Source organism: Hypanus sabinus, chromosome 24 (assembly GCF_030144855.1).
Source record: "Hypanus sabinus isolate sHypSab1 chromosome 24, sHypSab1.hap1, whole genome shotgun sequence".
NCBI lineage: Eukaryota > Metazoa > Chordata > Chondrichthyes > Myliobatiformes > Dasyatidae > Hypanus > Hypanus sabinus.
The window spans coordinates 16,143,451-16,169,363 of record NC_082729.1 but is presented as its reverse complement, the minus strand read 5'-3'; the positions used below and the strand labels follow the sequence as shown (position 1 = coordinate 16,169,363).

Genomic DNA, 25,913 nt, shown 5'->3' with positions numbered 1-25,913 from the left:
AGAGAGTAAACATAGCGAGAAAGTGTTCATGTGTTCATGGCTAACACGAGGGGAATAGTTTTAAGGTGCTTGGAAGTAGGTACAAGGGGGATGTCAGAGATAAGTTTTTCACACAGAGTGTGGTGGGTGCATGGAATGCACTGCTGGTGATGATGGTGGAAGTGGATACAATAGGATCTTTTAAGAGCCTCTTAGATAGGTACACGGAGCTTAGAAAAACAGAGTAATATACGGTAGGGTAACTGTAAGATGTTTCTAGAGCAGGTTACATGGCCGGCACAACATTGCGGGCCGAAGGGCCTGTAACGTGCTGAAGGTCCTATGTTCTATGTTCAGAAATCTGATGGCAGAGGGGAAGAAGCTGTTCCTGAATCATTGAGTGTGTGGCTTCAGGCTCCTGTACCTCCTCCCTGATGGCAGAGGGGAAGGAGCTGTTCCTGAATCATTGAGTGTGTGGCTTCAGGCTCCTGTACCTCCTCCCTGATGGTAACAAGGTGAAGAAGGCATGTCCTGGGTGATGGGGCCCTTAATGATGGAGGCTGCCTTTATATGACATCGGTCCACGTGCTCACTTACTGTCACACTTGCTTTGTGCATTATATGCTTTGGAAAATATATGACTATGAAAGATGGACAGTGCGGTAGCACATAAGACCTGCGGCTCCAGCAACCAGAGTTCAATTCCCGCCACAGCAACACAAAATGCCGGAGGAATTCAGCAGGTCTGGCAGTATCTATGGAAAAGAGTAAACAGTCGACGTTTCGGGCTGAGCCCCTTATGAAGAAGCCCCCATTTTGGAATATCCGCACACTGGATGGGTGGCTGCATATGATATTTGGGAGAAATCTGGAGTGCAAGATGGACAAAGGTATACATTTCACAGAGGATACAAGAGCTAGAGAAATTTAAGTAGCATATTTAAAAGCATTTGCAATTTAAGATAGGGCTGGTAGCAGTGTACAGTGACTTATAGCATGAGGAGCCAAGTTTCAACTTGTCATATGAAGAGCATTTGATGGTTCTGGACCTGTACTCACTAGAATTCAGAAGAACAAGGGGTGACCTCATTGACAACCTATTGAATGGTGAAAGGCCTTGATGGCGTGGATGTGGAAAGGATGTTTCCTATGGTGGATGAGTCTAAGACCAGAGGGCCCAGCCTCAGAATAGAGTGACGTCCATTTAGAACAGAGATGAAGAGGAATTTCATCAGCCAGAGAGTGGTGAATCTGTGGAATTCTTTGCCAAAGGAAGCTGTGGAGGCCAAGCCTTTATGTATATTTAAGGCAGAGGTTGATAGATTTGTGATTGGTTGGAGCATGAAGGGATACAGAGAGAAGGCAGGAGATTGAGGCTGAGAGGGAAATTAGATCAGCCATAATGAAATGGTGGAGCAGACTCGATGGCCTAAGTCTGCTCCTCTGTCTTATGGTCTAATAGTAATTAGACTCAGTGGTGAACAAAGAAACAATGGAGGTTCAAAGGGAATTACAAAAATATGAAATATGAGAATACAGAGGATTATGAAAACGTGAATGATAGTTTTAAATCTGAGGAACAAAATAACCAGAAGCAACATTTAGTCAGCAGGAGAAGTGTCAAGGCATGACTGGTTTTAATTAAGGTCTAACAGCAGAAATCTGGAAGATGTACAGCAACAGAAGGAGAATGGATATTGTCCAGATGAGCAACAGAGGCATAAATGGGGTTCGTTCTGAACCAGAGCAAAATGAAACAGTCCAGGATATAGCAGATCTTGGCATTACGTAGGTAAGTGACCCGAGACTAGATCAAATACGACATCAAGGCTATGGACTAAGTTTAGCTTCTATCATTTCCAGAGAGAAGAAGTCAATACGCAGGGGAAGGAGCTGCTGCGGGCGCTGATGATAGTTTGGGCTACTTTTAGTTGGGTGCTGCTAAGTGGATTAGTGTGGATGAGGTGGGATGTAACAGTGGAGAAAGAGGGGAGGAGAGCAATTGTTGAAAGTAGGGAAAGTAAGGGTGGGCAGTAATTCTGTTTGTCACTTCTCCAGCAATATACATTAGGTTTTATGAGGTAAAGTGGCGCCAGATAAATTATTATTGAAGACGGTGAGATCATGGGGAGGTGAAGATGAAATGATATGGAACATAATTGGAATATCAGGGAAGTGAAAGAGGGACTTTTTGGGAATGGGAGTCACTGACAATCACATTTCCTCGTTAATGGTCAATCTAAGAGCAGTTTGCTGCCATCAGAGATTCCTTCCTCACCACCTGACCTCAAGCCTCTCATTAGCGCTATGCAAATGCAAAAACATAACTACAGTCAGAAGGAAAAACACATTAAAGGAAAGATCGGGCAAAAAGAGGGAACAGAGAGTCAGCTACATGCAGAAATATATGGCATAGAATGCACACACTTTGAATTGCAATACTCACATCTTCTTCAATATCTTCGCTCCAAACTGATTTTATTTTAAAACTTTCCACAACTGATAGCCCAGTTTCTGTGACAGTCAGTGCATTCTCTACAACGGCCTGGCCTGTTTCTACATGAAGTTCCAAATCCGCTCTTCTTAATGTTTCTTCTCGCTTTACCTTTCAATAATGAAGTTGAAAGATAGGATTAATGCTGTCAGAAGAATATAAGGCCTTAAATGCCTCTCCCCTTCGATTGTGATGTTCCCACAACCAATGATCTCACTTTAAGGACTCTTTACCTCATTATTTCATGTTCTCATTATTTATTGCTATTTATTTATATTTGTATTTGCACAGTTTATTGTCTTTTATACTCCGGCCTAAAATTCGCCAAGCTATACGTCGGCCTATAATTTCCTGCTTTGATCTTTCATGACCCTGTTTACAGTTACTATTCTATAGATTTGCTGAGTATGCCCACAGGAAAATGAATCTCAGGGTTGTATGTGGTGACATATATGTACTCTGATAATAAAATTTACTCTGAACTTTTTGACTCAACTGCGGCACCTCACAGTGCGAGATCCCATTTGTCAGGTATGATATGTCCTCTCACAGGTGAGCACGAAGATCCCAGGACTGAGCAAAGAAATTAACTCTCTTGATACTTCAGCCAAATCCTTAACCGCTGCTTCTCTAACTAGCCTATATGGCGACTTGCAGAAAGTCTACATCACCGAGAGAGAGATTACTCAATCCTGTTCGCTCATTCCAGCATCTGTGGCTTGATCTTGCTTATTTATCATATCTTTGTCTGTGGACTGTCACTGTTTGCCCCATAATTGGTTGTGAATCTTGCTCTAGGATGAATACGTTTAACATCATAAGAATAATGCTGCACAGAGAAAGACCTTTAGACAACTGTGCTCATACCGACTCTTTGAAAGAGCTTCCCAGTTATTACCATGCAGTGACCTTTTCCTCATAATCCTGACCTTTAAAATCTCTCTTTTTTAAAAAAAAAGAAAGCTGTGAAGCATTTTGTGGTTCTGGAAGTCAGAGAGTAAATGGTAGTACTTTCCTTGCTGAGATAGTCAAAGCTCTTCAGCTCCCTTTTTTAAAAAAATCAGCATTGTTGCTCAGTTTATTTCCTCGTCTAAAGTGCCAGTATGATTGCCTTTGCCTTTGGGAACTCATTGCTGGTTTAAATATATAAAACTTAACCTGTGTACATCGTTAGATGTAGAAATCAACATTTCTTACCGCACGTATTGCTAATTACCTAAATGCAACTTGAATCAGGTAAGTTTTTACCGCAGCTCACTAACAACCCCAAAGCATACCTGGCTTTGTCGCTTCGTTAGGCTCCGTCAAATTCAGTCCTACTGACTGGCCAGTCTCCTTGGCTCTCGGTTTTGACCTCATACTCAGCAGCTGTTCCGCTGCTCGATTGGTCGTGGCTAATCGCGTTTGCTGGATTAGAATTGCTGATGAATTTTTGAAGCCAAATCTTTATAATCAGTCAGTTCCGTTTATTGGTTTTAGAGTCAGCGCGGTGAATTGGGCCATGAAAAGAACGTCTCAGGTGACTCCTGATTTCCTATAAATATTGTTTAAATTTAATCGGATCAAGGTAGGCCAGCCTACAACATCTGAAATGAGGTGTTTTTTCCAACCTGCCTTTGGATTATAGCAAGTATGGCGTGTTCACCTGACAAGAGGAAGTGAAGCCAGATCTATGACACCAGGTGGTCAAAGATCTGCTCTTGTGCCATTCATGTGGACGCTGAGGAATCTGTTGTCCAAATTTGAAGAGTACAACGTGGCCCGACATTTCTTCCCCACATCCAAGCTCTTATCAATAACAAGCGAGTTTCTTTTGTGGGAGGTACAGGTGCCAGAACAACCATGATCGACAATTCCGGAACAGCTCCTTCCCCTCTGCTATCAGATTTCCGAACAGTTTCTGAACTCTTCCTCCTTATTCCTTTTTGCCATATTTAATTTTGTAATCAGCCACCTGAGGCCCCACCAATGGACAACCCCCTAGGAGAACGTCACAGGTGATTTGAACAACAACGCTGGTGCATCGGCACCAGACTTTGAGGCGAGTGGTCCTGAGTTCGAATCCAGCCTGCCTCTTGCACATTTCCTATCCATGCTGAGTTGAGCTAGCAATAAAACTAACAAAACGACCTCGTGAAAAGCAGTCGAGTGCTACAGAAATGGCAAAAGTGGCACCACCAACTACTACCGCTAGCTTTGCAATTTATAGTAATTTCGTCCTTGCACTACACGGCTGCCTGCAAAACAATGAACTTCACCTCAGGCACGTCAGTGATATTAAATCCGAATGTTCCTGATGTGCTAAGAGTGAAAGACAAGGAGAGAGGGCACATGCTTCCTTCCTTTGGAAGTATTATCCCTTTGCTATGTAGCACAGCGGTTAGGTACATTATTGTAGCCTGCCTCCAAGAGGACTATAACCTTGTCATTGGGTTTGGAGGCCTGAGCCCCTCAATGATCCAGAGGGCCACATCGGATGGAGTCAGGGCTTTGCCTCTTGGTAGGAGTCACCCATGGCAAACCGGTCAAAGGTTAGAGGTCATAGATGAAGAGAAGTCCAACAGTCCTGTAGATTTGAGTGTTCAGCTCAGGGTTAACAACCCTGACTGGTCAAACAAATTGTTATGGAACCAGAGATGAAGAATCCTTCTACATCCCTGTGCGATGGAAGAAACTGAGGAGATGAAGGAAGCCATCACACTACCAGAGGTGGAGGATCTTCATTACTGCCCTAAACGTCAGTGGCACAGCGGACAGTAAGTATCGTAGCTCCGGGTGTCAGAGGTTGGAGTTCATTTCCGGCGCCGCCTGTAAGGAGCTTGCACGTTCTCCCCAGGACCGCGCGGGTTTTGTCTGAGTGCTCGGGTTTCCTCCCGCAGTTGGTCATTGTAAATCGTCCTATGATGAGGTTAGTGTTAAATAGGTGGGCTGCTGGGCAGTGGGGCTCGTTAGGCTGGAAGGGCCTGTTCTGTGCTTCATCTCTAAAAATAATTAATAATAAAGCCCACTGCAATTCCTACTCAATAGCAATCGCACCCCAGCAACACTTTCAGGAAGGTACAAGCAAGCTTGATGAACTCAGCAGGTCAGGCAGCATCCGACCTGCTGAGTTCCTCCAGCTTGTTTTTACGTGTTGACTTGACCACAGCATCTGCAGTGTACTTTGTGTTTACTTTCAGGAAGGTTCCTCCAAGGCAGCCCACCTCTGGGGGAGGGGGGTGCGGAGGGGGGGTGGTTATATCTAGCCTATAAATGTCAATCTTGCCTATAATACCCATGCCAGGTCAGTGATTTTCATAATGAACTATGGGAAAAATTCTGAACGTTCCTTCTCAACCCAGTAATGTGGCAACTGAATGGGATTACTACTTTCTGCAAGGCTAATTACAGATTTGATCAACAATTTCCCTGACCTCATACAGGAGAAACATAGATATCTACAGCACATTACAGGCCCTTCGGCCCACAATGTTGTGCCGACCATGTAACCCACTCTAGAAACTGCCTAGAATTTCCCCAACGCATAGCCCTCTATTTTTCTAATCTCCATGTACCTATCTAAGAGGCTCTAAAAAAACCCTATTGTATCCACCTTTACCACCATCGCTGGCAGGGCATTCCACGTGCCCACCACTCTCTGAAAAACTTACCCTGACATCTCCTCTGTACCTATTTCTAAGCACCTTAAAACTGTGCCCTCTTGCGCTAGCCATTTCAGCCCAGGGAAAAAGTCTCTGACTATCCACACGATCAATGCCTCTCATCATCTTATACACCTCTATCAGGTCACCTCTCATCCTCCGTCGCTCCAAGGAGAAAAGGCCAAGTTCACTCAACCTATTCTCATAAGGCAGGCTCCCCAATCCAGGCGACATCCTTGTAGATCTAAAGGAGAAGGAGGTACAAAAGCCTTAGGTCCCACATCATCATGTTAAGAAATCAGGCTCCTGAACCAGCGTGGATAACTTACTCACCTCAACAATGAACTGATTCTACAACCTCCTTTTTAAGAGTCTTTTAGATAGGTATGCGGAGCTTAGTAAAATAGAGGGCTCTTCATAACTCTAGTAATTTCTAAGGTAGGGACATGTTCAGCACAACTTTGTGGACCAAAGGGCCTGTATTGTGCTGTAGGTTTTCTATGTCTCTATTCTATGTTTAACCTATGGACTCACTTTCAAGGACTCTACAACTCATGTCCTCAGTATTATTAAGTAATTAATAATAATTATTATTTGCTTTAATTAGTTTGACTTTTTTTGCACATTGGCTGTTTGACAGTCTTGGTGTGTAGTTTTTCATTGATTCTATTGTACTTCTTTACTCTACTGTGAATTATTCATTCGTTATGTGCCGTGTCATACTATGAGGGTTATCATGGTCTTTCCATGACTGTGATTGCTCTTGGCAAGTTTTTTCCAGAGCAGTGGCCTGCCATTGCCTCCTTCTGGGCAGTGTCTTTACAAGGAGGGCGACTCCAGCCATTATCGAAGCCAGGATTGTCTGCCTGGCATCAGTGATTGCATAGGTAGGACTTGTGATATGCACCCAGTGGCCCCTTTATTAGATACCTCCTGTGCCTAATCTTCTGTCCTTGGACTCACTTTACACCGCACGCTGTCGGAGCAGTGCTGCCAGGATAATCAAGGACATGACCCACCCAGCCAACACACTTTTTGTCCCTCTTCCCTCCGGGAGAAGGTTCAGGAGCATGAAGGTTCATACGGCCAGATTTGGGAACAGCTTCTTTCCAACTGCGATAAGACTGCTGAACAGATCCTGACCCGGATCTGGGCCGTACCTTCCAAATATCCGGACCTGACTTGCACTACCTTACTTTCCCTTTTCTATTTTCTAATCATGATTTATAATTAAAATTTTTATTATATTTACTTTGATTTGCACTTCAGGGAGCGTGAACTGCAGCATCAAATATCGCTGTGATGATTGTATGCTCTAGTATCAATTGTTTGGTGACAATAAAGTAATGAAATGGTCAGTGAGTGTATGCTTGTGGTCAGCTGCTGCTGTAGCCCCACCATGTCAAGGTACAATGCGTTGTGCATTCAGAGATGCTCTTCTGCACACCGCTGTTGTAATGTGCGGCTATTTGAGCTGCTATCTGTCACCTCTCTTTCATCTTGAACCATCCTGGCCATTCTCCTCTGGCCTCTCTCATAAGCGGGGTGCTTTTGCCCACAGAACTGTGCTTGCTGGATGATTTTTGCTTTTGGCACCACTCTCTGTAAGATCTAGAGACTGTTGTGCATGAAAATCCCAGGAGAACGGCAGTTTCTGAGATACTCAAACCACCCCATCTGGCACCAACAGTCATTCCATGGTCAAAATCACTTCTTCTGATGTTGTGGTCTGAACAACAACTGAACCCCTTGACCATGTCAGCATGTTTTTCTGCATCGAGTTGCTGCCACGTGATTGACTGATCAAAAACTTGCATTAACAAGCAGGTGTACTAAATAAAGAAGCCTCTGAGTGTATACCTACATTGATAATAAATTTACCTTGAACTTGGAAACTTACTTGAACTTGAACTTCTAGCGCCTGTTTGGCGGGCAACAGTGCAGTGAAAGGGTGATGAAAGTTGAACATGGGGGGACTGATACGCTCCATGCCGGAGCCCCCAGGCGCTATCCCATTCCTTACAGGCTGGTGGAGGGACCCCGACAAATGTTTTGGGATTGCGTTACTCTGCGGCACGCCGACAAACAGGCCGTGATACAGGACGTTTAGCGAGAAGCTTGCCGTTATCACAAATAAGAGCCCGCACCAAAAAGACATTTGAGACGGAGGGAGCTGAGACCAAGTTCGTGTTGCTGGGTGGCCTATTTTTCTTTCTTTTCTCTTCTGCTCCCCCTTTATAGTGTTCTGTTAAAAAGATGCTTGATTCAGAGTGAAAGCTGCTTGCTGAAGTCACAATGTGCAGTTCTAGAACCCCAGGACAAAGGCAGAGCACCCACCTTGGAATTTTCTTACAATGAGCTCTGTCTCCTCATTTAGCAGCAAACGCGAGTATTTTTAATTTAAAAATTAAAATGGCATTTCAGCATTTCTTAATTCTTTAAGAGACCCCCTTCCTGTGCCCTTTGACTTTTGACCCCAGATGTCGACTGTCCATTTCCCTCCACAGGTGCAGCCTGACCTGTTGAGTTGTCTCAACCAGCAGCGGTTGTCTCCCTTCTCAATATTAACCCATTATTGGAAGTGCAGCGTAGATTCACGAGGTTAATTCCTGGGATATCTGGACTGTCTTACGCAGAGAGGTTAGAGAGACTGGGCTTGTACACGCTGGAATTAAGGAGATTGAGAGGGGATCTGATTGAAACATATAAAATTATTAAGGGATTGGACAAGATAGAGGCAGGAAATATGTTCCAGATGCTGGGAGAGTCCAGTACCAGAGGGTATGGTTTGAGAATAAGGGTAGGTCATTTAGGACAGAGTTAAGGAAAAACTTCTTCTCCCAGAGAGTTGTGGGGGTCTGGAATGCACTGCCTCGGAAGGCAGTGGAGGCCAATTCTCTGGATGCTTTCAGGAAGGAGCTAGATAGGTATCTTATGGATAGGGGAATCAAGGGATATGGGGACAAGGCAGGAACCGGGTATTGATAGTAATTGATCAGCCATGATCTCAAAATGGCAGTGCAGGCTCGAAGGGCCGAATGGTCTACTTCTGCACCTATTGTCTATTGTCTATTAGGTTGTTGGAAACCACTGCATTTTTAAAATAATACTTTCTTTTCATCAGATATGTGTTTTTTTACAAACTCATTATATTTTTCAAACTCACTGGCAGAAAGCGGTACAGCAGCTAAACTAATGGCTTATTATCTTTCTCAGTTTTCATTGGCTAAGTATTAGCACATTACTCAAGTGATGTAATTGCTTTAATTATGCAACCTATTAACTAATTTATCACTATCTGAGGAATTTTCCTTATCTTATCTATAATCTTGGAATTAAGACTGCTCACTATTTTTGACTCCCAGAAGAACCCTAAGGTTCAGAAATTAAACAGAGATCCAACAGGGTGAAAGAGAGGGAAACAAGTTAACAAAGCAGACCAGAGGTTCTCAATGTTTAAGGATTGATGAGAGTTATAGAGTGATAGAGAAGTACAACACAGACACAAGGCCTTTCAGCCCATCTAGTCCATGCCAGTAATGTTCCCTGTGTAATGCCCTGGTTCACATTTTTACTGTTTTGCTGTCAGTATTTCATTTAGCAGTTCTGAAAGAGCAGCTTGTATGGGTTATTTTTGAAGATATGGGATGATGAGGAACATGTGCCATCCAATTAGGATGGTGGAACTGTGGGGGGGGGGGTTTCTGGTGAGGGACACCAAGGTTGGTCTTGGGGTTTTTGGTTGGCGGGAGTGATGAGAGAAGACACTGGAGAGAACAGATCATAGGATTCCACCCATTGCAGCACCATGATTCGATGGAACCAGGTGCGAGCTTGATTGTGGATGGGTGAGTATGGTGAAGCACTGAGAGCCAACTTGTGCACATTTGACTGTTTGACTGTATAAGAGCTCTTATAGATAGCGGGGTCAAGGGATATAGAGAGAGGGCAGGAACGGGGTACTGATTGTGTATGATCAGCCATGATCACAGTGAATGGCAGTGCTGGCTAGAAGGGCCGAATGGTCTACTCCTGCACCTACTGTCTATTGTCTATTAATTAAAATGGGCCCTGTTCTTTCTGTATTTCTTTACTAACCCTTTAGTTAAGATTCATAAATATAATTCCTTTAATTGTATGCAGCGTACGGTCTGTTATTTTGTTGCACTAATTTGTAGCGAGGTAGCAAATTGCCCAGCATCCATACAAACTAGGGTTTGGTGTGGGAGAGCTGTCTCAATCTCACTGGTTTGTCGGGACCAGAGAGCATCTTCCTTAGACTTAAATAGCCAAGGAAACTAGAGGGTTTCACCTGTCTGTTCACACAAGACTGAAAAATCGTCCAGAGCAATTAAAATAAATTATCAAATGTGCAACAAAATGTTGAATGAACTCAGCAGATTAGGCACCATGATCTTTGTTGCGACCACCTGTCACTACTCAGCTTCCGTCCTATTTGCACTCTGCCTACGTCAGGTGGATCCACTTAGCTGTTGCCACCTCTTGCCCTCCTTACCATCACCTTTTACACTGGCTATCTGCCCTCCTGGGGTGGTGGGGTGGAGAGACGTCTCTACCCAAGGAGGTGTAAGGCACGTCTTCCCTCCGCTCGCTTGCTGGTCACCCTTGGGCAAGTGTGGCAACTGCTTAGCCCCCCGATCAGAGCAAGTGGTGGATGGTTGTATGAGCAGCTGGAGCATATCGCAAGTCCTGGTTACATGACCACTGACGCCAGGCAGACAATCTCTGAAGAGTATTGATAATAGCTGGGAGTCACCCGTCTTGTAAAGGCACTGCCCAGAAGAAGGCAATGGCAAACCACGTCTGTTAATAAAAGAATTGCAGTCACGGCCTTGGAAAGGCCATGATTGCCCACGTCATATGACACGGTGCATAAAGAACGAGCGAACAATCTACACTCTGTCTTTCAGACCGGGTGAACAATCTCGACTCAAAGCATTGACTGCCTCTCTTCCAATGCTGCCTGGCCTACTGAGTTCTTCCACGCAGATCCTTTGGCGCTCCAGATTCCAGCACCTGCAGTTGCCCATATCAACAAACCTGCATCGTTTCCAGTTTGCGTTTTCCCAATTTGATTTGTCTGTGCAAGTCGGCACCTAATCTCTGTATCAGTGATGGATGATTACCTGCAGTTGCTCAGTGCTCATGGAGTTCCTGTGTCTCAGATACTCCTCTGTAAGATGCATTTTGGTTTTATGCAACACACACACAATACTGGAGGAACGCAGCAAGCCAGGCAGCATCTATGGAGAGGAATAAAGGGTCGGCATTTCAAGCCAAGACCCGTCATCGGGACTGGAAAGGAAGGGAGCAGAAACCAGACTAAGGGGTGGGGAGAGGAGCTGGCAGTCCAGGTGAAGGGCAAAGTGATTGGGGGGAGGGGATAAAGTGAGAAGCTAGGTGACGATAGGTAAAAGAGGTAAAGGACAGAAGAAGCAGGAATCTTAAAGGTGAGGACAGGTGAAAGATATGAAGAACCAAAAGGAGGTTGTGGGCAGGTGATGATGGTGGGGTAAAGAGAAGGGGTGAAAGAGTTACCAGAAACAAAATTTAGCAGTGTTGTGACCCACTATGTTATGCCAACCTCTAGAAGGTTGTCAAAGGTCAAAGGTTGTCAAAGGTTACAGCAGGACATTGATAGACTGCAGAACTGGGCTGAGAAGTGGAAGATGGATGTCAACCCAGATAAGTGTGAAGTGGTTTATTTTGGAAGGTCAAATTGAAGACAGAATATAATAGTAATGGCAAGTCTTTTGGCAGTGTGGAGGATCAGCAAGATCTTGGGGTCCATGTCCCTAGGACACTCAAAGCTTCTGCACAGATTGACAGTGTTGTTTAGAAGGCATACGGTGTGTTGGCCTCCATCAACTACGGGACTGAGTTCAAGAGCCATGGAGTAATGTTACAGCTATATAAGACCTTAGTTAGACCCTTGGAATACTGTGTTCAGTTCACCTCATTACAGGAAGGGCGTGGATTCTATAGAGAGAGGGTGTAGAAGAGACTTACAAGGTTGTTACCTGGATTGGAGAGTGCGCCTTATGAGAACAGGTTGAGTGCTTAGTCTTTTCTCCTTGGACCGACACAGGATGAGAGGTGACCTGATAGAGGTGTATATGATGATGAGAGGCATTGATCGTGTGGATAGTCGGAGGCTTTTTCCCAGGGCTGAAATGGCTAACACGAGGGGGCGTAGTTTTAAGGTGCTTGGAAGTAGGTACAAGGGGGGTGTCAGGGGTAAGTTTTTCACACAAAGAGTGGTGGGTGCGTGGAATGCACTGCCAGTGACAGTGGTAGAGGTGGATACAATAGGGTCTTTTAAACGACTCTTAGATAGGTACATGGAGCTTAGTAAAATAGAGGGCGATGAACTAGGGAAATTCTAGGCAATTTCTAGGGTAGGTTGCATAGTTGGTACAACATTGTGGGCTGAAGGGCCTGTAATGTGCTGTAGATTTCTATGTTCTATGTTCTAATGCTGGGGCATAAAAGGGGGTGAAGAACAGAGGGGAGTGGTTACCAGAAGTTAGAAAAATTGATGTTCCTTCCAACAGTTTGGAGGTTACTGATATGGAATATGTGGTGTAACTCATCGCGGTAGCAGAGGATGCCACGGGCAGACACGTTGGTTTAGAAATGGGAAGTCGAATTTTATCCTTCTGCATTTCCATTTGCAACGCTGAGGCTTCGAAAGCACATTGTCGCTGTTACTTGCCCTGGTACCGAGTGTGGGCTGTGGATCATAAACATGAGAAGATCAGCAGATGCCGGAAAATCCAAAGCAACACACACAAACTGCTGGAGGAACTCAGCAGGTCAGGCAGCACCGATGGAGTGGAATAAACAGTTGATGTTTCGGGCCAAGAACTTTTCCTCAGGACTCCCCATCTTCTTACTCATCTCTCTTTTCCAGTCCTGAGGAAGGGCCTCGGCACGAAATGTCGACTGTCTGCTCTTTTCCATATACGCTGCCTGGCTTGCTGAGTTCCTCCGGCATTTTGGGTGGGTTGTTGAGATCATTTTGCAGCAGTCCAACTACATGTTTGAAAAAATAGGAACTTTTCTTGAATGGACTCAACAAGCCATCTCAATTAAAACAAAACCAAACGGGGGCTGGAGATTGTAGAGGTTGGAGTCCACAGCAACCATCTGCCGGAGGAACATGACACCAGTGGAGGGAAATGGACAATTGTTATTTCAGGACCAGACCCCAGGACAGGACTGAAAGAGAGATAAGAGAGAAATAGATAGACAGAAAGAGAGAGATAGAGATAGAGTGAGATAGTGATAAATAGATTAGCAGATAAGAGAGAGAGAGAGAGATAAATATATAGACAGAGAGGGAGAGATAAACAGAGAGAGGTAGAAGTAGATAGACAGAGAGAGAGAGTTGGAGGTAGGTATAGAGAGAGAGAGAGAGAGAGAGAGAGAGAGAGAGAGAGAGAGAGAGAGAGAGAGAGAGAGAGAGAGAGAGAGAGAGGGGGAGAGAGAGAGGGGGAGAGAGAGAGAGGGGGAGAGAGAGAGAGAGGGAGAGAGAGAGAGGGAGAGAGAGGGGGAGAGAGAGGGGGAGAGAGAGAGGGGGAGAGAGAGAGAGGGGGAGAGAGAGAGAGAGAGAGAGAGAGAGAGAGAGAGAGAGAGAGAGAGATTGACGTTTCTGTCGGTTTTCTGTTTCTCTGAGGGATCTCGACCTGAAACATTATCTGTTTTTCCCCCTTTGCCTGGCCCGAATATTGAGGCGTGTTATATTTCAGGTTTCTGGCATCTGCTGGACTCCTGTTTAAAAGTTGTTGGTGTAAAACGCGAGGGATGCCAATTTAATACTTTCCAAAGTTAAACTGAGGATCAGCAGGTTACCGCCATAGTAGAAGCGCCTTTGTACTTACGATGATGGCACTTGGCGAAAGTTTATTCCCCTCTTTTGCCAAGCGCTGGGCACAGAAATAATTCGCATTGAAAGTGCTCGCTAGATGTCAGCAGTTACTGTACCGGGAAGACACATCGGATGTGGCGGGAGCTGCTGGCGGACAACTATTTCCATTTGGAAATTGATATTTGCACGGGAGATGCCGACAGTTTTTGTCATTCCGCGCTGAGGCAAATGTCAGCCCCCTCTCCCCTCCCCACCTACCCACCCACCCCCCGAAAGATACAGGAAGGCGCGAAAAGAGCGGCGAAAGGCACGACTGACAAAGGAATCACGGCGAATGTCAATAACAGTGAATGAGTGTAGGAACTGCAACGAGATATAAAAAAAATAAATATTTAACCAAAGTGCTGGAAGTCGGGAGAGCGGGGTGGGTGGCTGGGAATGAATCAGCGCTCGGGATGAAGCCGAGTTAGATCTGAACACCAGGCACTTGCGAGGACCGTGTCGCCCGGCCGTGAGGCGGCTCCGATGGGGAGGTTGTTCGCCGAGCTTTCCTCTCCCCTCCCCGTATGAAAGAAATCGCCGCTTTCGTCCCGCCACACCCGAGCCACGTGGTTTGATCTTTTAACCGCAGAGCCCGTGTCATTTATGTTTGAGCTGAGCGGCGGCCAGTTGACTGAATCCCACCCGGGCGCCCGCGCTTTCACACCTCCATCGCCAGCCGGGGAGACACGGACTCGCAGCGGTCCGGTGCGCCCCGCCGTCGGCCCGGAGGGAGGTGGGCAGCGGCGTCTGAGCGCTCGCTTTGAGAATGCGAAGGTGTGGCACTCGCTGGCAATGATGACCCGGTCACCTCGACGCTGGACGGCTTCGGCGGCGGAGTGAGCGCGGTTGCCAGGGACCCGGCCGGGAGCGTCTGGGGATCGTTCACCCGGCGGCGCCTGTGTGAATGGTGATCGGAGTTACCTGGCCGGAGGTGGGAGTGCTGGGCGCGAGTAAATGCGAAGCAAGCCTCGGCTGTTTCAGTTGAAACCCATTCAGGTCCACATCTCCTGCCGAAACTGACCAGAGTCTGGGGCCATGGGGAGATGCAATGGACGTTGTACCCTGATCGTCCTCTGCAGCTTGCAGCTGGTAAGTTGTGAGATTTCCTTTATTCCACTTTCTGATTGTGTTCTGGACCAGGTCGATGGGGGAAGCAAACGCGGTTATTGTCTCACTGTAAATCCCGGGGAAACCCGGTTGTCTGTACCTTTCTCACGGTGGTGTTTCATTATGCCTGAAGCTGGATATTCCCCAGTATCTGAAGCCTTTATATATATGGTTTGGATTTTGTTTTGAATGAGGAACAATTGTGTGGTCGGTACGTGCTTGGTTGTACTTTCGGATATTGGTTGTCAGCAATGAACACGTCGGTGTTCTTGGGGGCAAAATCGGGACACGGAGACTTAGTTTGAGTAATTTCAGATGTAGACCTCTAAACGATGCTAACGATGTCAATCTAGGTGTTTTATTTCCTTTGTTGCTACAGTTGTCTCTTTAGCTCTTACGTGAGGACATATTACTATTTCTAAACTTGCGAATTGGGGTTATGTTCTTACAATTGTAAAATGTGCGTGTCCCCTTGCAAGGCGGCTGACGCTCGCAGCTTGTAAGCTGCAATTCGTATTTTGCTTCAAGCGTAAATCTTGTGGGGCTGAGTTTTAAATTTCTGTGCAGTGTTACTTGACCCGATCGTGGCCACCCGACGCGCCGTGAAGCGGTAAAAGTACGCGAGGCTGGACGTGGTTGCTGGTTGAAGCGAGTGACAGTGCGTCTCCGGGATGGTCACAGGTGCAAAGAGAGCGACTTGGGGAACAGATGTTTCCTCAGTGTAACCGGATCCCGCTAAACTTAGGGCTGTGGCACACACTCACACGTTGCTCTTCATGCCAGTCAAACGACCTGACTGCATCCTATCCTGCCAGCCAGCTCACTACAAGCTGCTAGTGACGTTAGGAAAACTCGATAGAATATAACTGTGCAGGAAAGCTCAAGGATTTAACATTTTGCCTGCTCATTTAGGGGAAATTGCCCCATTGCTTGATGTGGGTTAACTATTTAGAACAGAGAATTGATGTCTTTATCCATTCTTTGAAACCCCTTCAAAGGCTTCTGGCATCCTTTCATTACTTCTGTCATCTTCTCCCCCTCTGAGGCTTTTCCCCAGTTGTATTACATCCCGGGCATAACTTTAGAAACCCAAGACTCCACTCTCCAGCTCTTTCTATGTCACCTTCTCAGATGCTCCTCTAAAACTATGCGTTCCGTTGCAGTCTTTAGTCGTTTGGCATTTTTTTCCCCCTTCGCTATTTCCACATAAAGTGTTACTGATGCTTTTCCGGGGAAGTTGTTGGTGTTTCTATCCTCTTCCCCCACCTCGGTGCAGGTTGTGAATATCACTGGAGAGCCCTCGTGAATCTTCTGTTCACATTTCTCTAATCTATATACTATGCAGCGTCGTGCAAGTGGTGAGCAGTTAGAAGAAGTGATATTTCTGAGTTAAAGTTGTGCATAATAACTCACGAGGCAATCAGGAGTGAAGACAAAAATATTAAAATTCTTTGTAGAAAAGTAGAAACTTCATGTGTAATTTTATAAAATTTCAGTGGGGACCTTTTCTTGAAGGATGTGAATTCAGAGCTGTTCTCTACGGTCCCGAGGCATTGGAGTTTTGCTTGGCTTTTCTAGGTGACTGCTAGAGAGAAAGATCAAAGATTATGCATGGGACATTGAGTGTTTTTGGTGTGGGAATGTTTATTCTAATGTCTCTCAAATGTGCTACAAAAAGCACTCATTCGCACCAAGAGGTGTTGCGGTAGCTGGAAATCTAGAGCAACATGCTCAGTGTACTCAGCAGGTCTGGGGGCGTCTACAGATGGGACTGGTGCTCATTCATCTCCTTTGCTCATTCTTATCAGTACAGGAACAGGACGGGGTCAATCTGCCCTTAGACCTGCTCGGATATTCAATTGGATCATGCCTGAACTTACTTTAGAAAGCTTTCAAACATGTCTTTTGATAAGGTAAACATTTCAAGGGTTAAGGAGCAAACCCGTTAACTAAAATCGGCAATAGGTAGTAGGTACGAAACTTACAGCCCTGGAGCTCTCAAACACAAGAAAATCTGCAGATGCTGGAAATCCAAAGCAAAACACACATACACACAATGCAAGAGGAACTCAGCAGGCCAGGCATCATCTATGAAAAAATGTGAACAGTCGATGTTTTGGGCGGAGACCCTTCATCAGCATTGGGGGAAAAAGATGAGAAGTCAGAGTTTGAAGATGTGGGGAGGGGAGGAAGAAGCACAAGGTGATGGGTGAAACCAGGAGGGGGGGGGTGAAGTAAAGAGCTGGGAAGTTGATTGGTGAAAGAGATAAAGGGCTGGAAAAAGGGGGATTCTGATAGGAGAGGGCAGAAGAACATGGAAGAAAGGGAAGGGGGAGGAGCACCAGAGGGGGGTGAGGGGCAAGTAAAGAAAAAAGATGGGAGAGGGAAACAGGAATGGAGAATGGTGAAGGGGAGATGGACCTTATATTCTGTCTGGGTAGTCTCCAACCTGATGGCATGAACATTGATTTCTTGAACTTCTGGTAATTGCTCTCCATCCACCTTCACCATTCCCCCATTCCCATTTCCCTCTCTCACCATATCCCTTTACCTGCCCATCACTTCCTCTGGTGCTCATCCCCCTTCCATGGTCTTCTGTTCTCTCCTTTCAGATTCCTCCTTCTCCATCCCGTTATCACATTGACCAATCAACTTCCCAGCCTTTTACTTCACTTCTCCCCCACTCCGGTTTCATCTTTCACCTACCACCTTGTACTTCTTCCTCCCCTCCCCTCACCTTCTTACTCTAACTTCTTTCCTTCCAGCTCTTGAACTAAAACAAGAGCCTCAAGTCAATTGAAAGACAAAAGCGTGTTTCGTTATTGAATCTTATGGGAGCCACCAAATTACCTTACATATTAGTGCTGATGCTCCTTTCTGTATAAGGTCCAAAACTGAGAGATTTTCAGTAAAAAAGATAGTGAAGGTTTGTTTTTTTGAAAAAAAATTTGTGTTGGAAGATGGTTCCTGAGTATCTGTAATCAAAATACTTTTAGATGAGGGTGTTCCCAACCTGGGGTCCATGGACTTATTTAATAGTAGCAGTCCATGGCATAAAAAAAAAGGTTGGGGACCTTTGTAGCACATTGTAACGCACCCTATTGGCCCAGTGAGGAGAAATTGAAGGCACTCTTGGCTCAAATCCTTTAACAAAGGGCTGACACCCTCCCCTCTCTTTCTGGTGCCCTACTTAATTTCCTTGTCCTTCCCCAAGCTGTATTCATCCACCATCTCTGCTAAGGCTCGTGCCTTATCCCACTGAAACCTTTGGCCCTACTTGTAAACGCTTCCACCTATTTCCATACCTGACCTGCTTCTGCGGGTCCTATCGCTCCGGGCACCCTCTTGAGAAGTCTGTTCCCCTTAATCGCTTCACACAAAGAGATGTGAAAACCTCGGAGCCTCTTCCCCCTCTAAAGCTGTTCAGGCTGTGGGTCAGCTGAGATTTATACACGAGGGAAGGCATTAGGGAATATGAAATCGATGCAAGTGGAAAGTGGATTTAAATGGAAAGCAGGACAGAGTGAGGGCTAAGCAACAAAGATACTGGGCAGAGCTTGCCTCAGTGACTTCTTCCTGTTGCAGCATCTGGTTCTTCTGCTTATCGCTGGGGTTCATTAGAGACTTAAGCTACATTGATTCAGCTTTCTAGAAATTTGAACAAGTGTTTGCTTTTCTCTGCAGAAGGATCACCTTTCATTACAGCAGGATGTACATGGTTTTTAAATAGGATGCTCCTTTCCCAGTCTTGTTATCAGCTTCTGCTGATAACCTGGTACCGAGATGTTCTCTCCATTAAGCCATTCTTCCTCAGCCTTGAATACACAAAGCCTGAGTTAATGGAACATTGAAGTGTTTGAGAATGTTGTGTGACACTGAATGCTGAGATTTACTGAGCAGAAGGGAAAAGAAGAGCTGTTTTATAGTTCAGTCCTTCATTAAATACTGTAGCATTCTGAACTGTTTGCATAATGTTTAAAATCATGCAGTTTGTTTGTTGCAAAGAAAAAGTGTTTCAGGCTGTATATTGTATACATTTCTCTGACATTGAATCGTACCTTTGAACCTTTGAATCATAAGGCATTGGAGTGGAGTGAGGACATTCGGCCCATTGGGTCTGCTCTTACATTTGATCATGGCTAATCCATTTTCTGCTCAACCCCATTCTCCTGCCTTTTCACTGTAATCCTTCACACCCTGAATTATCAAGAATCTATCAACTGCCACCTTACACACACACACACACACACACACACACACACACACACACACACACACACACACACACACTCACCAGCCTCTTGCAAAAGAAATTCCTTACTGTTACAATGGAGTGCATTGGGAGGACCCAAGTGCAAGACACAGGCATGGAGACTGACTTGGGCTTGACTCAGACTCGACTGGAACACAGAGCCAGGACTTGGACCTGACTTGGACCAGGAGCCTTGACTTGGACTAGGACTCAGAGCTGGTCCTTCGACCTGGACTGGGACTCAGAGCTGGCCCTTCGACCTGGACTAAACTTGGACTTGGACCTGTGACACGGAGCCTAGTGCCTGGAACACAGAGATGACAACACTAAACAAAGAGAGATCACACGAGTGAATCTGCAGATGCTGGAAATAAATCAAAAACACACAATGCTGGCAGAACTCAGCAGGCCAGACAGCATCTATGGGAGGCCGAAACCCTTCATCAGGAGTGAAGTAACATGGGATGGTCGAGGGGGGGATAAGAAGTGGGGGAAGGGATAAAGTAGAGAGCTGGGAAGTGATAGGCTGGAGGGAAATGGACTGGGGGAAGGTGGAGAATTATGGGAAATAAAAGAGAAAGATAGGTAGGGCTGGGGGGAGAGATTATAGTGAGGGGGAAAAAAGAGAGAGAAAGAGAACCAGACTAAATTAATAGATAGGGATGGGAGTATGGGTGGGGGGGCAGAGGTATCAACGGAGGTCAGTGAGTTGGTTGACCTGCCCTGCCCCCCAACCTTACCCCCATCCCTATCTATTATTTTAGTCTGGTTCTCTTTCTCTCTCTTTTTTCTCCCTCACTATAATCTCTCCCCCCAGCCCTACCTTTCTTTCTCTTTTATTTCCCATAATTCTCCACCTTCCCCCAGCCCATTTCCCTCCAGCCTATCACTTCCCAGCTCTCTACTTTATCCCTCCCCCCACTTCTTATCCCCCCCCCCCGACCATCCCATGTTACTTCACTCCCAATGAAGGGTTTTGCCCTGAAACGTTTTTATTACCTCCTCCCATAGATGCTGTCTGGCCTGCTGAGTTCTGCCAGCATTTTGTGTTTTTTTACTAAACAAAGAGAGATGATTCTTATCTTGCCTCGGAGGTGGGGCAAACGACCAGCAATCCTCAGCTAGACACGAAGAGGCAGAACTCCCAACTCGGAGTAACGGCAAATGGCCGGACCTACTCAGCTGGAAGCAGGACAACAGAAACCAAACAACGACAGTCCATTTGTATCTAGACACGGAGAAGCTCATGAAGACGGCTCCTTATTCTAGGCGGCTCGGAAGAAGGTCCCTTATTCTTGGCGGCTTGGAGTGGCGCAAATCTCAGCCGGACATGAAAACGACAGAATTCGCATCTTGACTCGGATTAGCGGCAAAACGGCCGGCAACTCAGCTGGACACGGAAACGACTGAATTTGCTAAGCAGCCACAGGCACCGAAGCAACTTAGAGTCCACGATTCTCAGCTGCCCTGGGATGAACACTGGCTACGGTGACGGACCAGCCGCGAGTAGATGAAAGCTGGAGTCTTTACGCTACTGGTTCGAATGAGGATCAGGTGCCGTAATCAAGGAGCCCCGGTGGAACATGAGGAAAAGGAAATTAACTGAAATGAGTAGTTAACGGACCGGATCATGACACTTACCTCCATTCTAAATGGACGTCCCTCTATTCTAAGGTGGTGCCCTCTGGTCTTAGTTTCTCCCACTGTAGGAAACATTCTTTCCTCAGCCATTCTATCTAGGCCTTTCAGTACTTGATAAATTTCAACAAGATCCCCCCCCCTCCCATTCTTCAAAATTCCAGCGAGTACAGACCCAGAGCCATCAAACTCTCCTCATATGACAAGCCTTTGAATACCAGAATCATTTCTGTGAAACTCCTTTGAACCCTCTCCAATGTCAGCGCATCATTCCTTAGATAAGGGGCCCAGGGCTGCTCGCAATACTCTAAGTGAGGCCTTCTCAGTGCCGTATGAAGCCTCAGCATTACATCCTTGTTTTTATATTCTTTATTTGCATAATGAGTGTATGCCATTAATTTGAACGGTACTTGTAGTGATATTGTGGAAACACATGCAGAAATATTATTGTCTTTTATTTATTGAAACCAACATGAGATACCACAAACAAGGGAATATATAGGGGAAGCAACACGCAGAAATCTCAGCAAGTCAGACAGCATCAAAGGTTGGATAAACAGCCGGCACTTCGGGCCAAAATGCTTCATTAGCCTGAAACATCGACTCTTTATCCCACTCCATAGATGCTGCCTGACCTACTGAGTTCCTCCTGCATTTTGTGTGTGTTGCTCTGGATTTCTAGCATCTGCAGAATCTCTTGTATTTAATATTTGCAGGAGCTTCTCAGTCCCAGTCTCCTGCATTTTAATGTTTATTGTCAAAAAAATATATTGTTGTTACTGAACATTAAAATGCAGGATATTTGGAAAGAAGGGCTCCGCCAAATATTAAACACAAGGCTGTGTGGACCCACAACTATGCAGTTAGGCACTGCTCAAACTCCATCTATAAATTTGCCTTGAAACAACGATTGGTAGAATTTCAGATGGTGATGAGGAGGCATGCAGGCACGAGATGTATCAGCTGGTTGAGTGGTGTCGCAACAACAGCCTTGCACTCAATGTCAGTAAGACCAAGGAAGTGATTGTTGACTTAAGAGAGGGGAAGTCGAGGGAACACACCAGTCCTCACTGAAGGATCAGTGGTGGAAAGGGTGAGCAATTTCAAATTCCTGGCTGTCAACATCTCTGAAGATCTAACCTGGGTCCAACATATTGAAGGCATGACAGCAGCTATATTTCATTAGGAGTTTGAGGAGAATTGGCATGTCACCAAAGACACTCACAATTTTTTACCGATGTATGGTGGCGGGCATTCTGACTGGTTACACCACCGTCTGGTATTGAGGGTCACAGCAAAAGCTGTAGAAAGTTGTAAACTCACCCACCTCCGTTGTGGGCACTAGCCTCCCCAGTATCAAGGGTGCCTTCAAAACTCAATGCCATGAGAAGGCAGCATCCATCGTTAAGGACCCATATCGCTCAGGGCATGCCCTCTTCCCATTGCCACCATCAAGGAGGAGGTACAGAAGCTTGAAGGCAAAGACTCAACACTTCATAAAAAGCTTCTCCCCCTCGACCATCAGATTTCTGAATGGACATTCTATTAATGAATGGAGTCATAGATTCATAGAGAAGGACATTACAGAAACAGGCCCTTCAGTCCATCTAGTCCATGCTGAACCATTTAAGCTGCCTACTCCCATTGAACTGTACTGGGACCATAGCCCTCCATACCCCCTACCCTCCCCTTACCCATTCAAACTTCTTCTAAACATTGTAATCGAAGTCACATGCACCACTTGTGCTGGCAGCTCGTTCCACACTCTCACGACCCTTTGAGTGAAGAAGTTACTCTTAAGCTTTTGATCTTCCTCTCTTTCTCCCTTAGCCAATGACCTCTGATTGTAGTCCCACCCAACCTCAGTGGAAAAAACCTGCTTGCACTTACCCTATCGATACCCTTCTTAATTTTGTATACTTCTTTCAGACCTCCTCTCAACCTTCTATGTTCCAAGGAATAAAGTCCTATCCTAGTCAATCTTTCCATATAACTCAGTTCCTCCAGACACAACATCCTCTGTGAATTTTCTCCGTATTTTTTCCACTTTGTTTACATCCTTCCTGTAGGTAGGTGACCAAAACTGCACACCATACTCCAAATTAGGCCTCACCAACGTCTTATACAACTTCAACATAACATCCCATTTCCTGTACTTAGTACTTTGATTTATGAAGGCAAAGTGACAAAAGATTTTTTATGACCCTATCTACCTATGACACCACTTTCAATGAATTATAGACCTGTATTCTCAGATCCCTTTGTTCTACTGCACTCCTCAGTGCCCTACCATTCACCGTGTAAGACCTACCCTCGTTAGTCCTACTGAAGTACAACACCTTGTACTTGTCTGTTTCAAATTCTACCTGCCATTTTTCAGCCCATTTTTCCAGCTGGTCCAGATCCCACTTCAAGCCATGATAGCCCTCCTTGCTGTCCATTACAGCCCCAAAATTGGTGTCATCTGCCAATTTGCTGAACTAGTTAACCACATTATCATTGAGATCATTTATATAGATGAAAAATAACAATGGACCCAGCACTGATCCCTGTGGCACTCCACTAGACACAGGCCTCCAGTCAGAGAGGCAACCATCTACTACCACTTTCTAGTTTCTCCCACAAAGCCAATGTCTAATCCAAGTTACTACCTCATCTTAAATGCCAGTTTGAACCTTCTTGACCAACCTCCCATGTGACCCCTTGTCAAATTCCTTGCTAAAGTCATTGTAGACAATATCCACTGCCTTCATCCACTTTCCTTGTAACTTCCTTGAAAAACTCTATAAGATTGGTTAGACATGACCTACCATGCACAAAGCCATGTTGTCTATCCTTAATCAGTCCATGTCTGTCCAAATACAGGTCAACGTTCACTAATCCAACTACCTGTAATCCGGTTCCTTCGATAATCCGGCACTGATTTCAAATTTTCTGCGCAACTGTAATTTCAAATTTCCCGGGCCACCGTACCAATCTGCTGTGCATTGTTTTGGTTGCACTAGATCTGTTCACATGTTGGCGCGTTCTTGTAAGCACAGACAGGCAATTCCTACTTGTTTTCCTGCATTTATTAATATAATTTTCATGATGCACGGCTGCCCGGCACCCGCCTGTCTCACCCACCCACCCACCCACCGTTGCCCGGCCAGCACTCCGTTCTTTTCTGCTTACGTCCTCAGATCAGACATGGTGACCTGCTGAATTTAAGCATGTTACTAAGCGGAGGAAGAGAAACTAATGAGGATTCCCTCAGTAACTGCGAGTGAAGAGGGAAGAACCCAGCGCCAAATACCCGGCCACCTGGCGGCCGCGTGAAATATAATATGTAGAAGACCTTCTTTCTCCGACTTCTGTTTCTGCTCACCGAGATATGCTGAAACCAACATCAACTGTTTTTGAAGAAACTGTTGTGCCAGTTTCAGCACAAGTTCCTGATGCTTCACTCACTTTTCCAAGATGAAGATGTTGATGATCCTGACAACCCCACACTTGCAGACACGTAACTTTGCCTGAATGTATATTAAACATATTACTTTAGAAGCAGAAGTGCTCAACTGTTCTGTATAAGTTAATTCCTGTACATTTACCTGTACCCTTTATTTTATCTGTGCCTGTACAGTATATTACTTTATTAAAATTTCACTTGCTACTCATTTAATATTTCTGTTTCATTATTATCTAACTTGTACTGATTTACATGATATTTTAAAGGTATGATGAGGCTATAAAGGTTAGCTATTGCTTAATGTGATCCTTCTGTAATTCGGTATTTTCACTAATCCGGCACTCCTCAGGTCCCAATGGTGCCGGATTATAGAAGGTCGACCTGTACTCATATATCCAGTCCCTTAGATTTCCTTTCCCACCACTAATATCAGGCTCACTGGCTTATCATTTCCTCGTTTATTTTTAGAGCCTTATTAAAACAGTGGAACTACGTTGGCAACCCTCCAATCCTCTGGTATGTCTCCTGTGCTAAAGATGATTTACAGTGTTTCACCCCCTTTGGAAGTTTTCAAGTTTTATTGTTTTACAACATTGAATCACAATGGATTTAATTTGGCTTTTTTGACACTGATCAATAGAAAAAAATCTCTTTTGTGTCAACCTGAAAACAGATCTCTACAAAGTGATCTAAATTAATCACAAGTATAAAACACAAAATAATTGAATGCATAAATATTCAGACCCTGCAAGTCAGTACTCAGTAGATGCACCTTTGGCAGCAATTACACCTTTGAGTCTGTGTGGATAGGTCTTTATCAGCTTTGCACATCTGGACACTGCAATGTTCCCCCCATTCTTCTTTATAAAACTGCTCAAGCTCTGTCAGATTGCATTGGGATCATGAGTGAACAGCCCTTTCAAGTCCAGCCACAAATTCTCAATTGGGTTGAGGTCTCGACTCTGACTTGCCACTCCAGGACATTAAATTTGTTGTTTTTGAGCCAATCCTGTGTAAGCTTTAGCCTTACACTTGGGGTCATTGTCTTCTAGGAAACAAATCTTCTCCCAAGTCACAGTTCTCTTGCAGACTGCGTCAGGTTTCCCTCCAGAATTTCCCTGTATTTGGCTGCATTCATTTTACCCTTGACCTTCACAAGCCTTCCAGGGCCTGTTGCAGTGAAGCATCCCCACAGCAGGGTGCATGCTTCACAGTAGGAAAGGTGTGCTTTTGATGATGTGCAGTGTTTGGCCTACGCTAAAACTAGTTTTTCGTCTGATAGCCAAAGAGCTCAGTTTTGCTTTCATTAAACCATAGAATCTTCTTCCAGCTGACTTCAGAGTCTCCCACAACTCTAGCCGAGTTTTCATGTGGGCTTTTTTTTCAACAGTGGCTTTCTCTTTGCCACTCTCCCATAAAAC

General features: G+C 45.2%; 1 protein-coding gene across 7 annotated transcripts in view; it reads left to right on the top strand.

Moving 5' to 3' along the window:
• Positions 1–14,313: 14,313 nt before the first annotated feature.
• Positions 14,314–25,913, top strand: part of nkain1 (sodium/potassium transporting ATPase interacting 1) — an 860,191-nt gene continuing 848,591 nt past the window's right edge. For 3 of the 7 annotated variants that reach the window (XM_059949382.1, XM_059949385.1, XM_059949379.1), the window contains exon 1: positions 14,314–15,136. In XM_059949382.1, coding sequence (XP_059805365.1) covers positions 15,083–15,136 — 54 coding nt within the window. In that variant the 5' untranslated portion in view covers positions 14,314–15,082. The remainder of the gene's footprint in view (positions 15,137–25,913) is intronic. The other 4 variants (XM_059949378.1, XM_059949381.1, XM_059949383.1 and 1 more) reach the window with 4 other exon arrangements.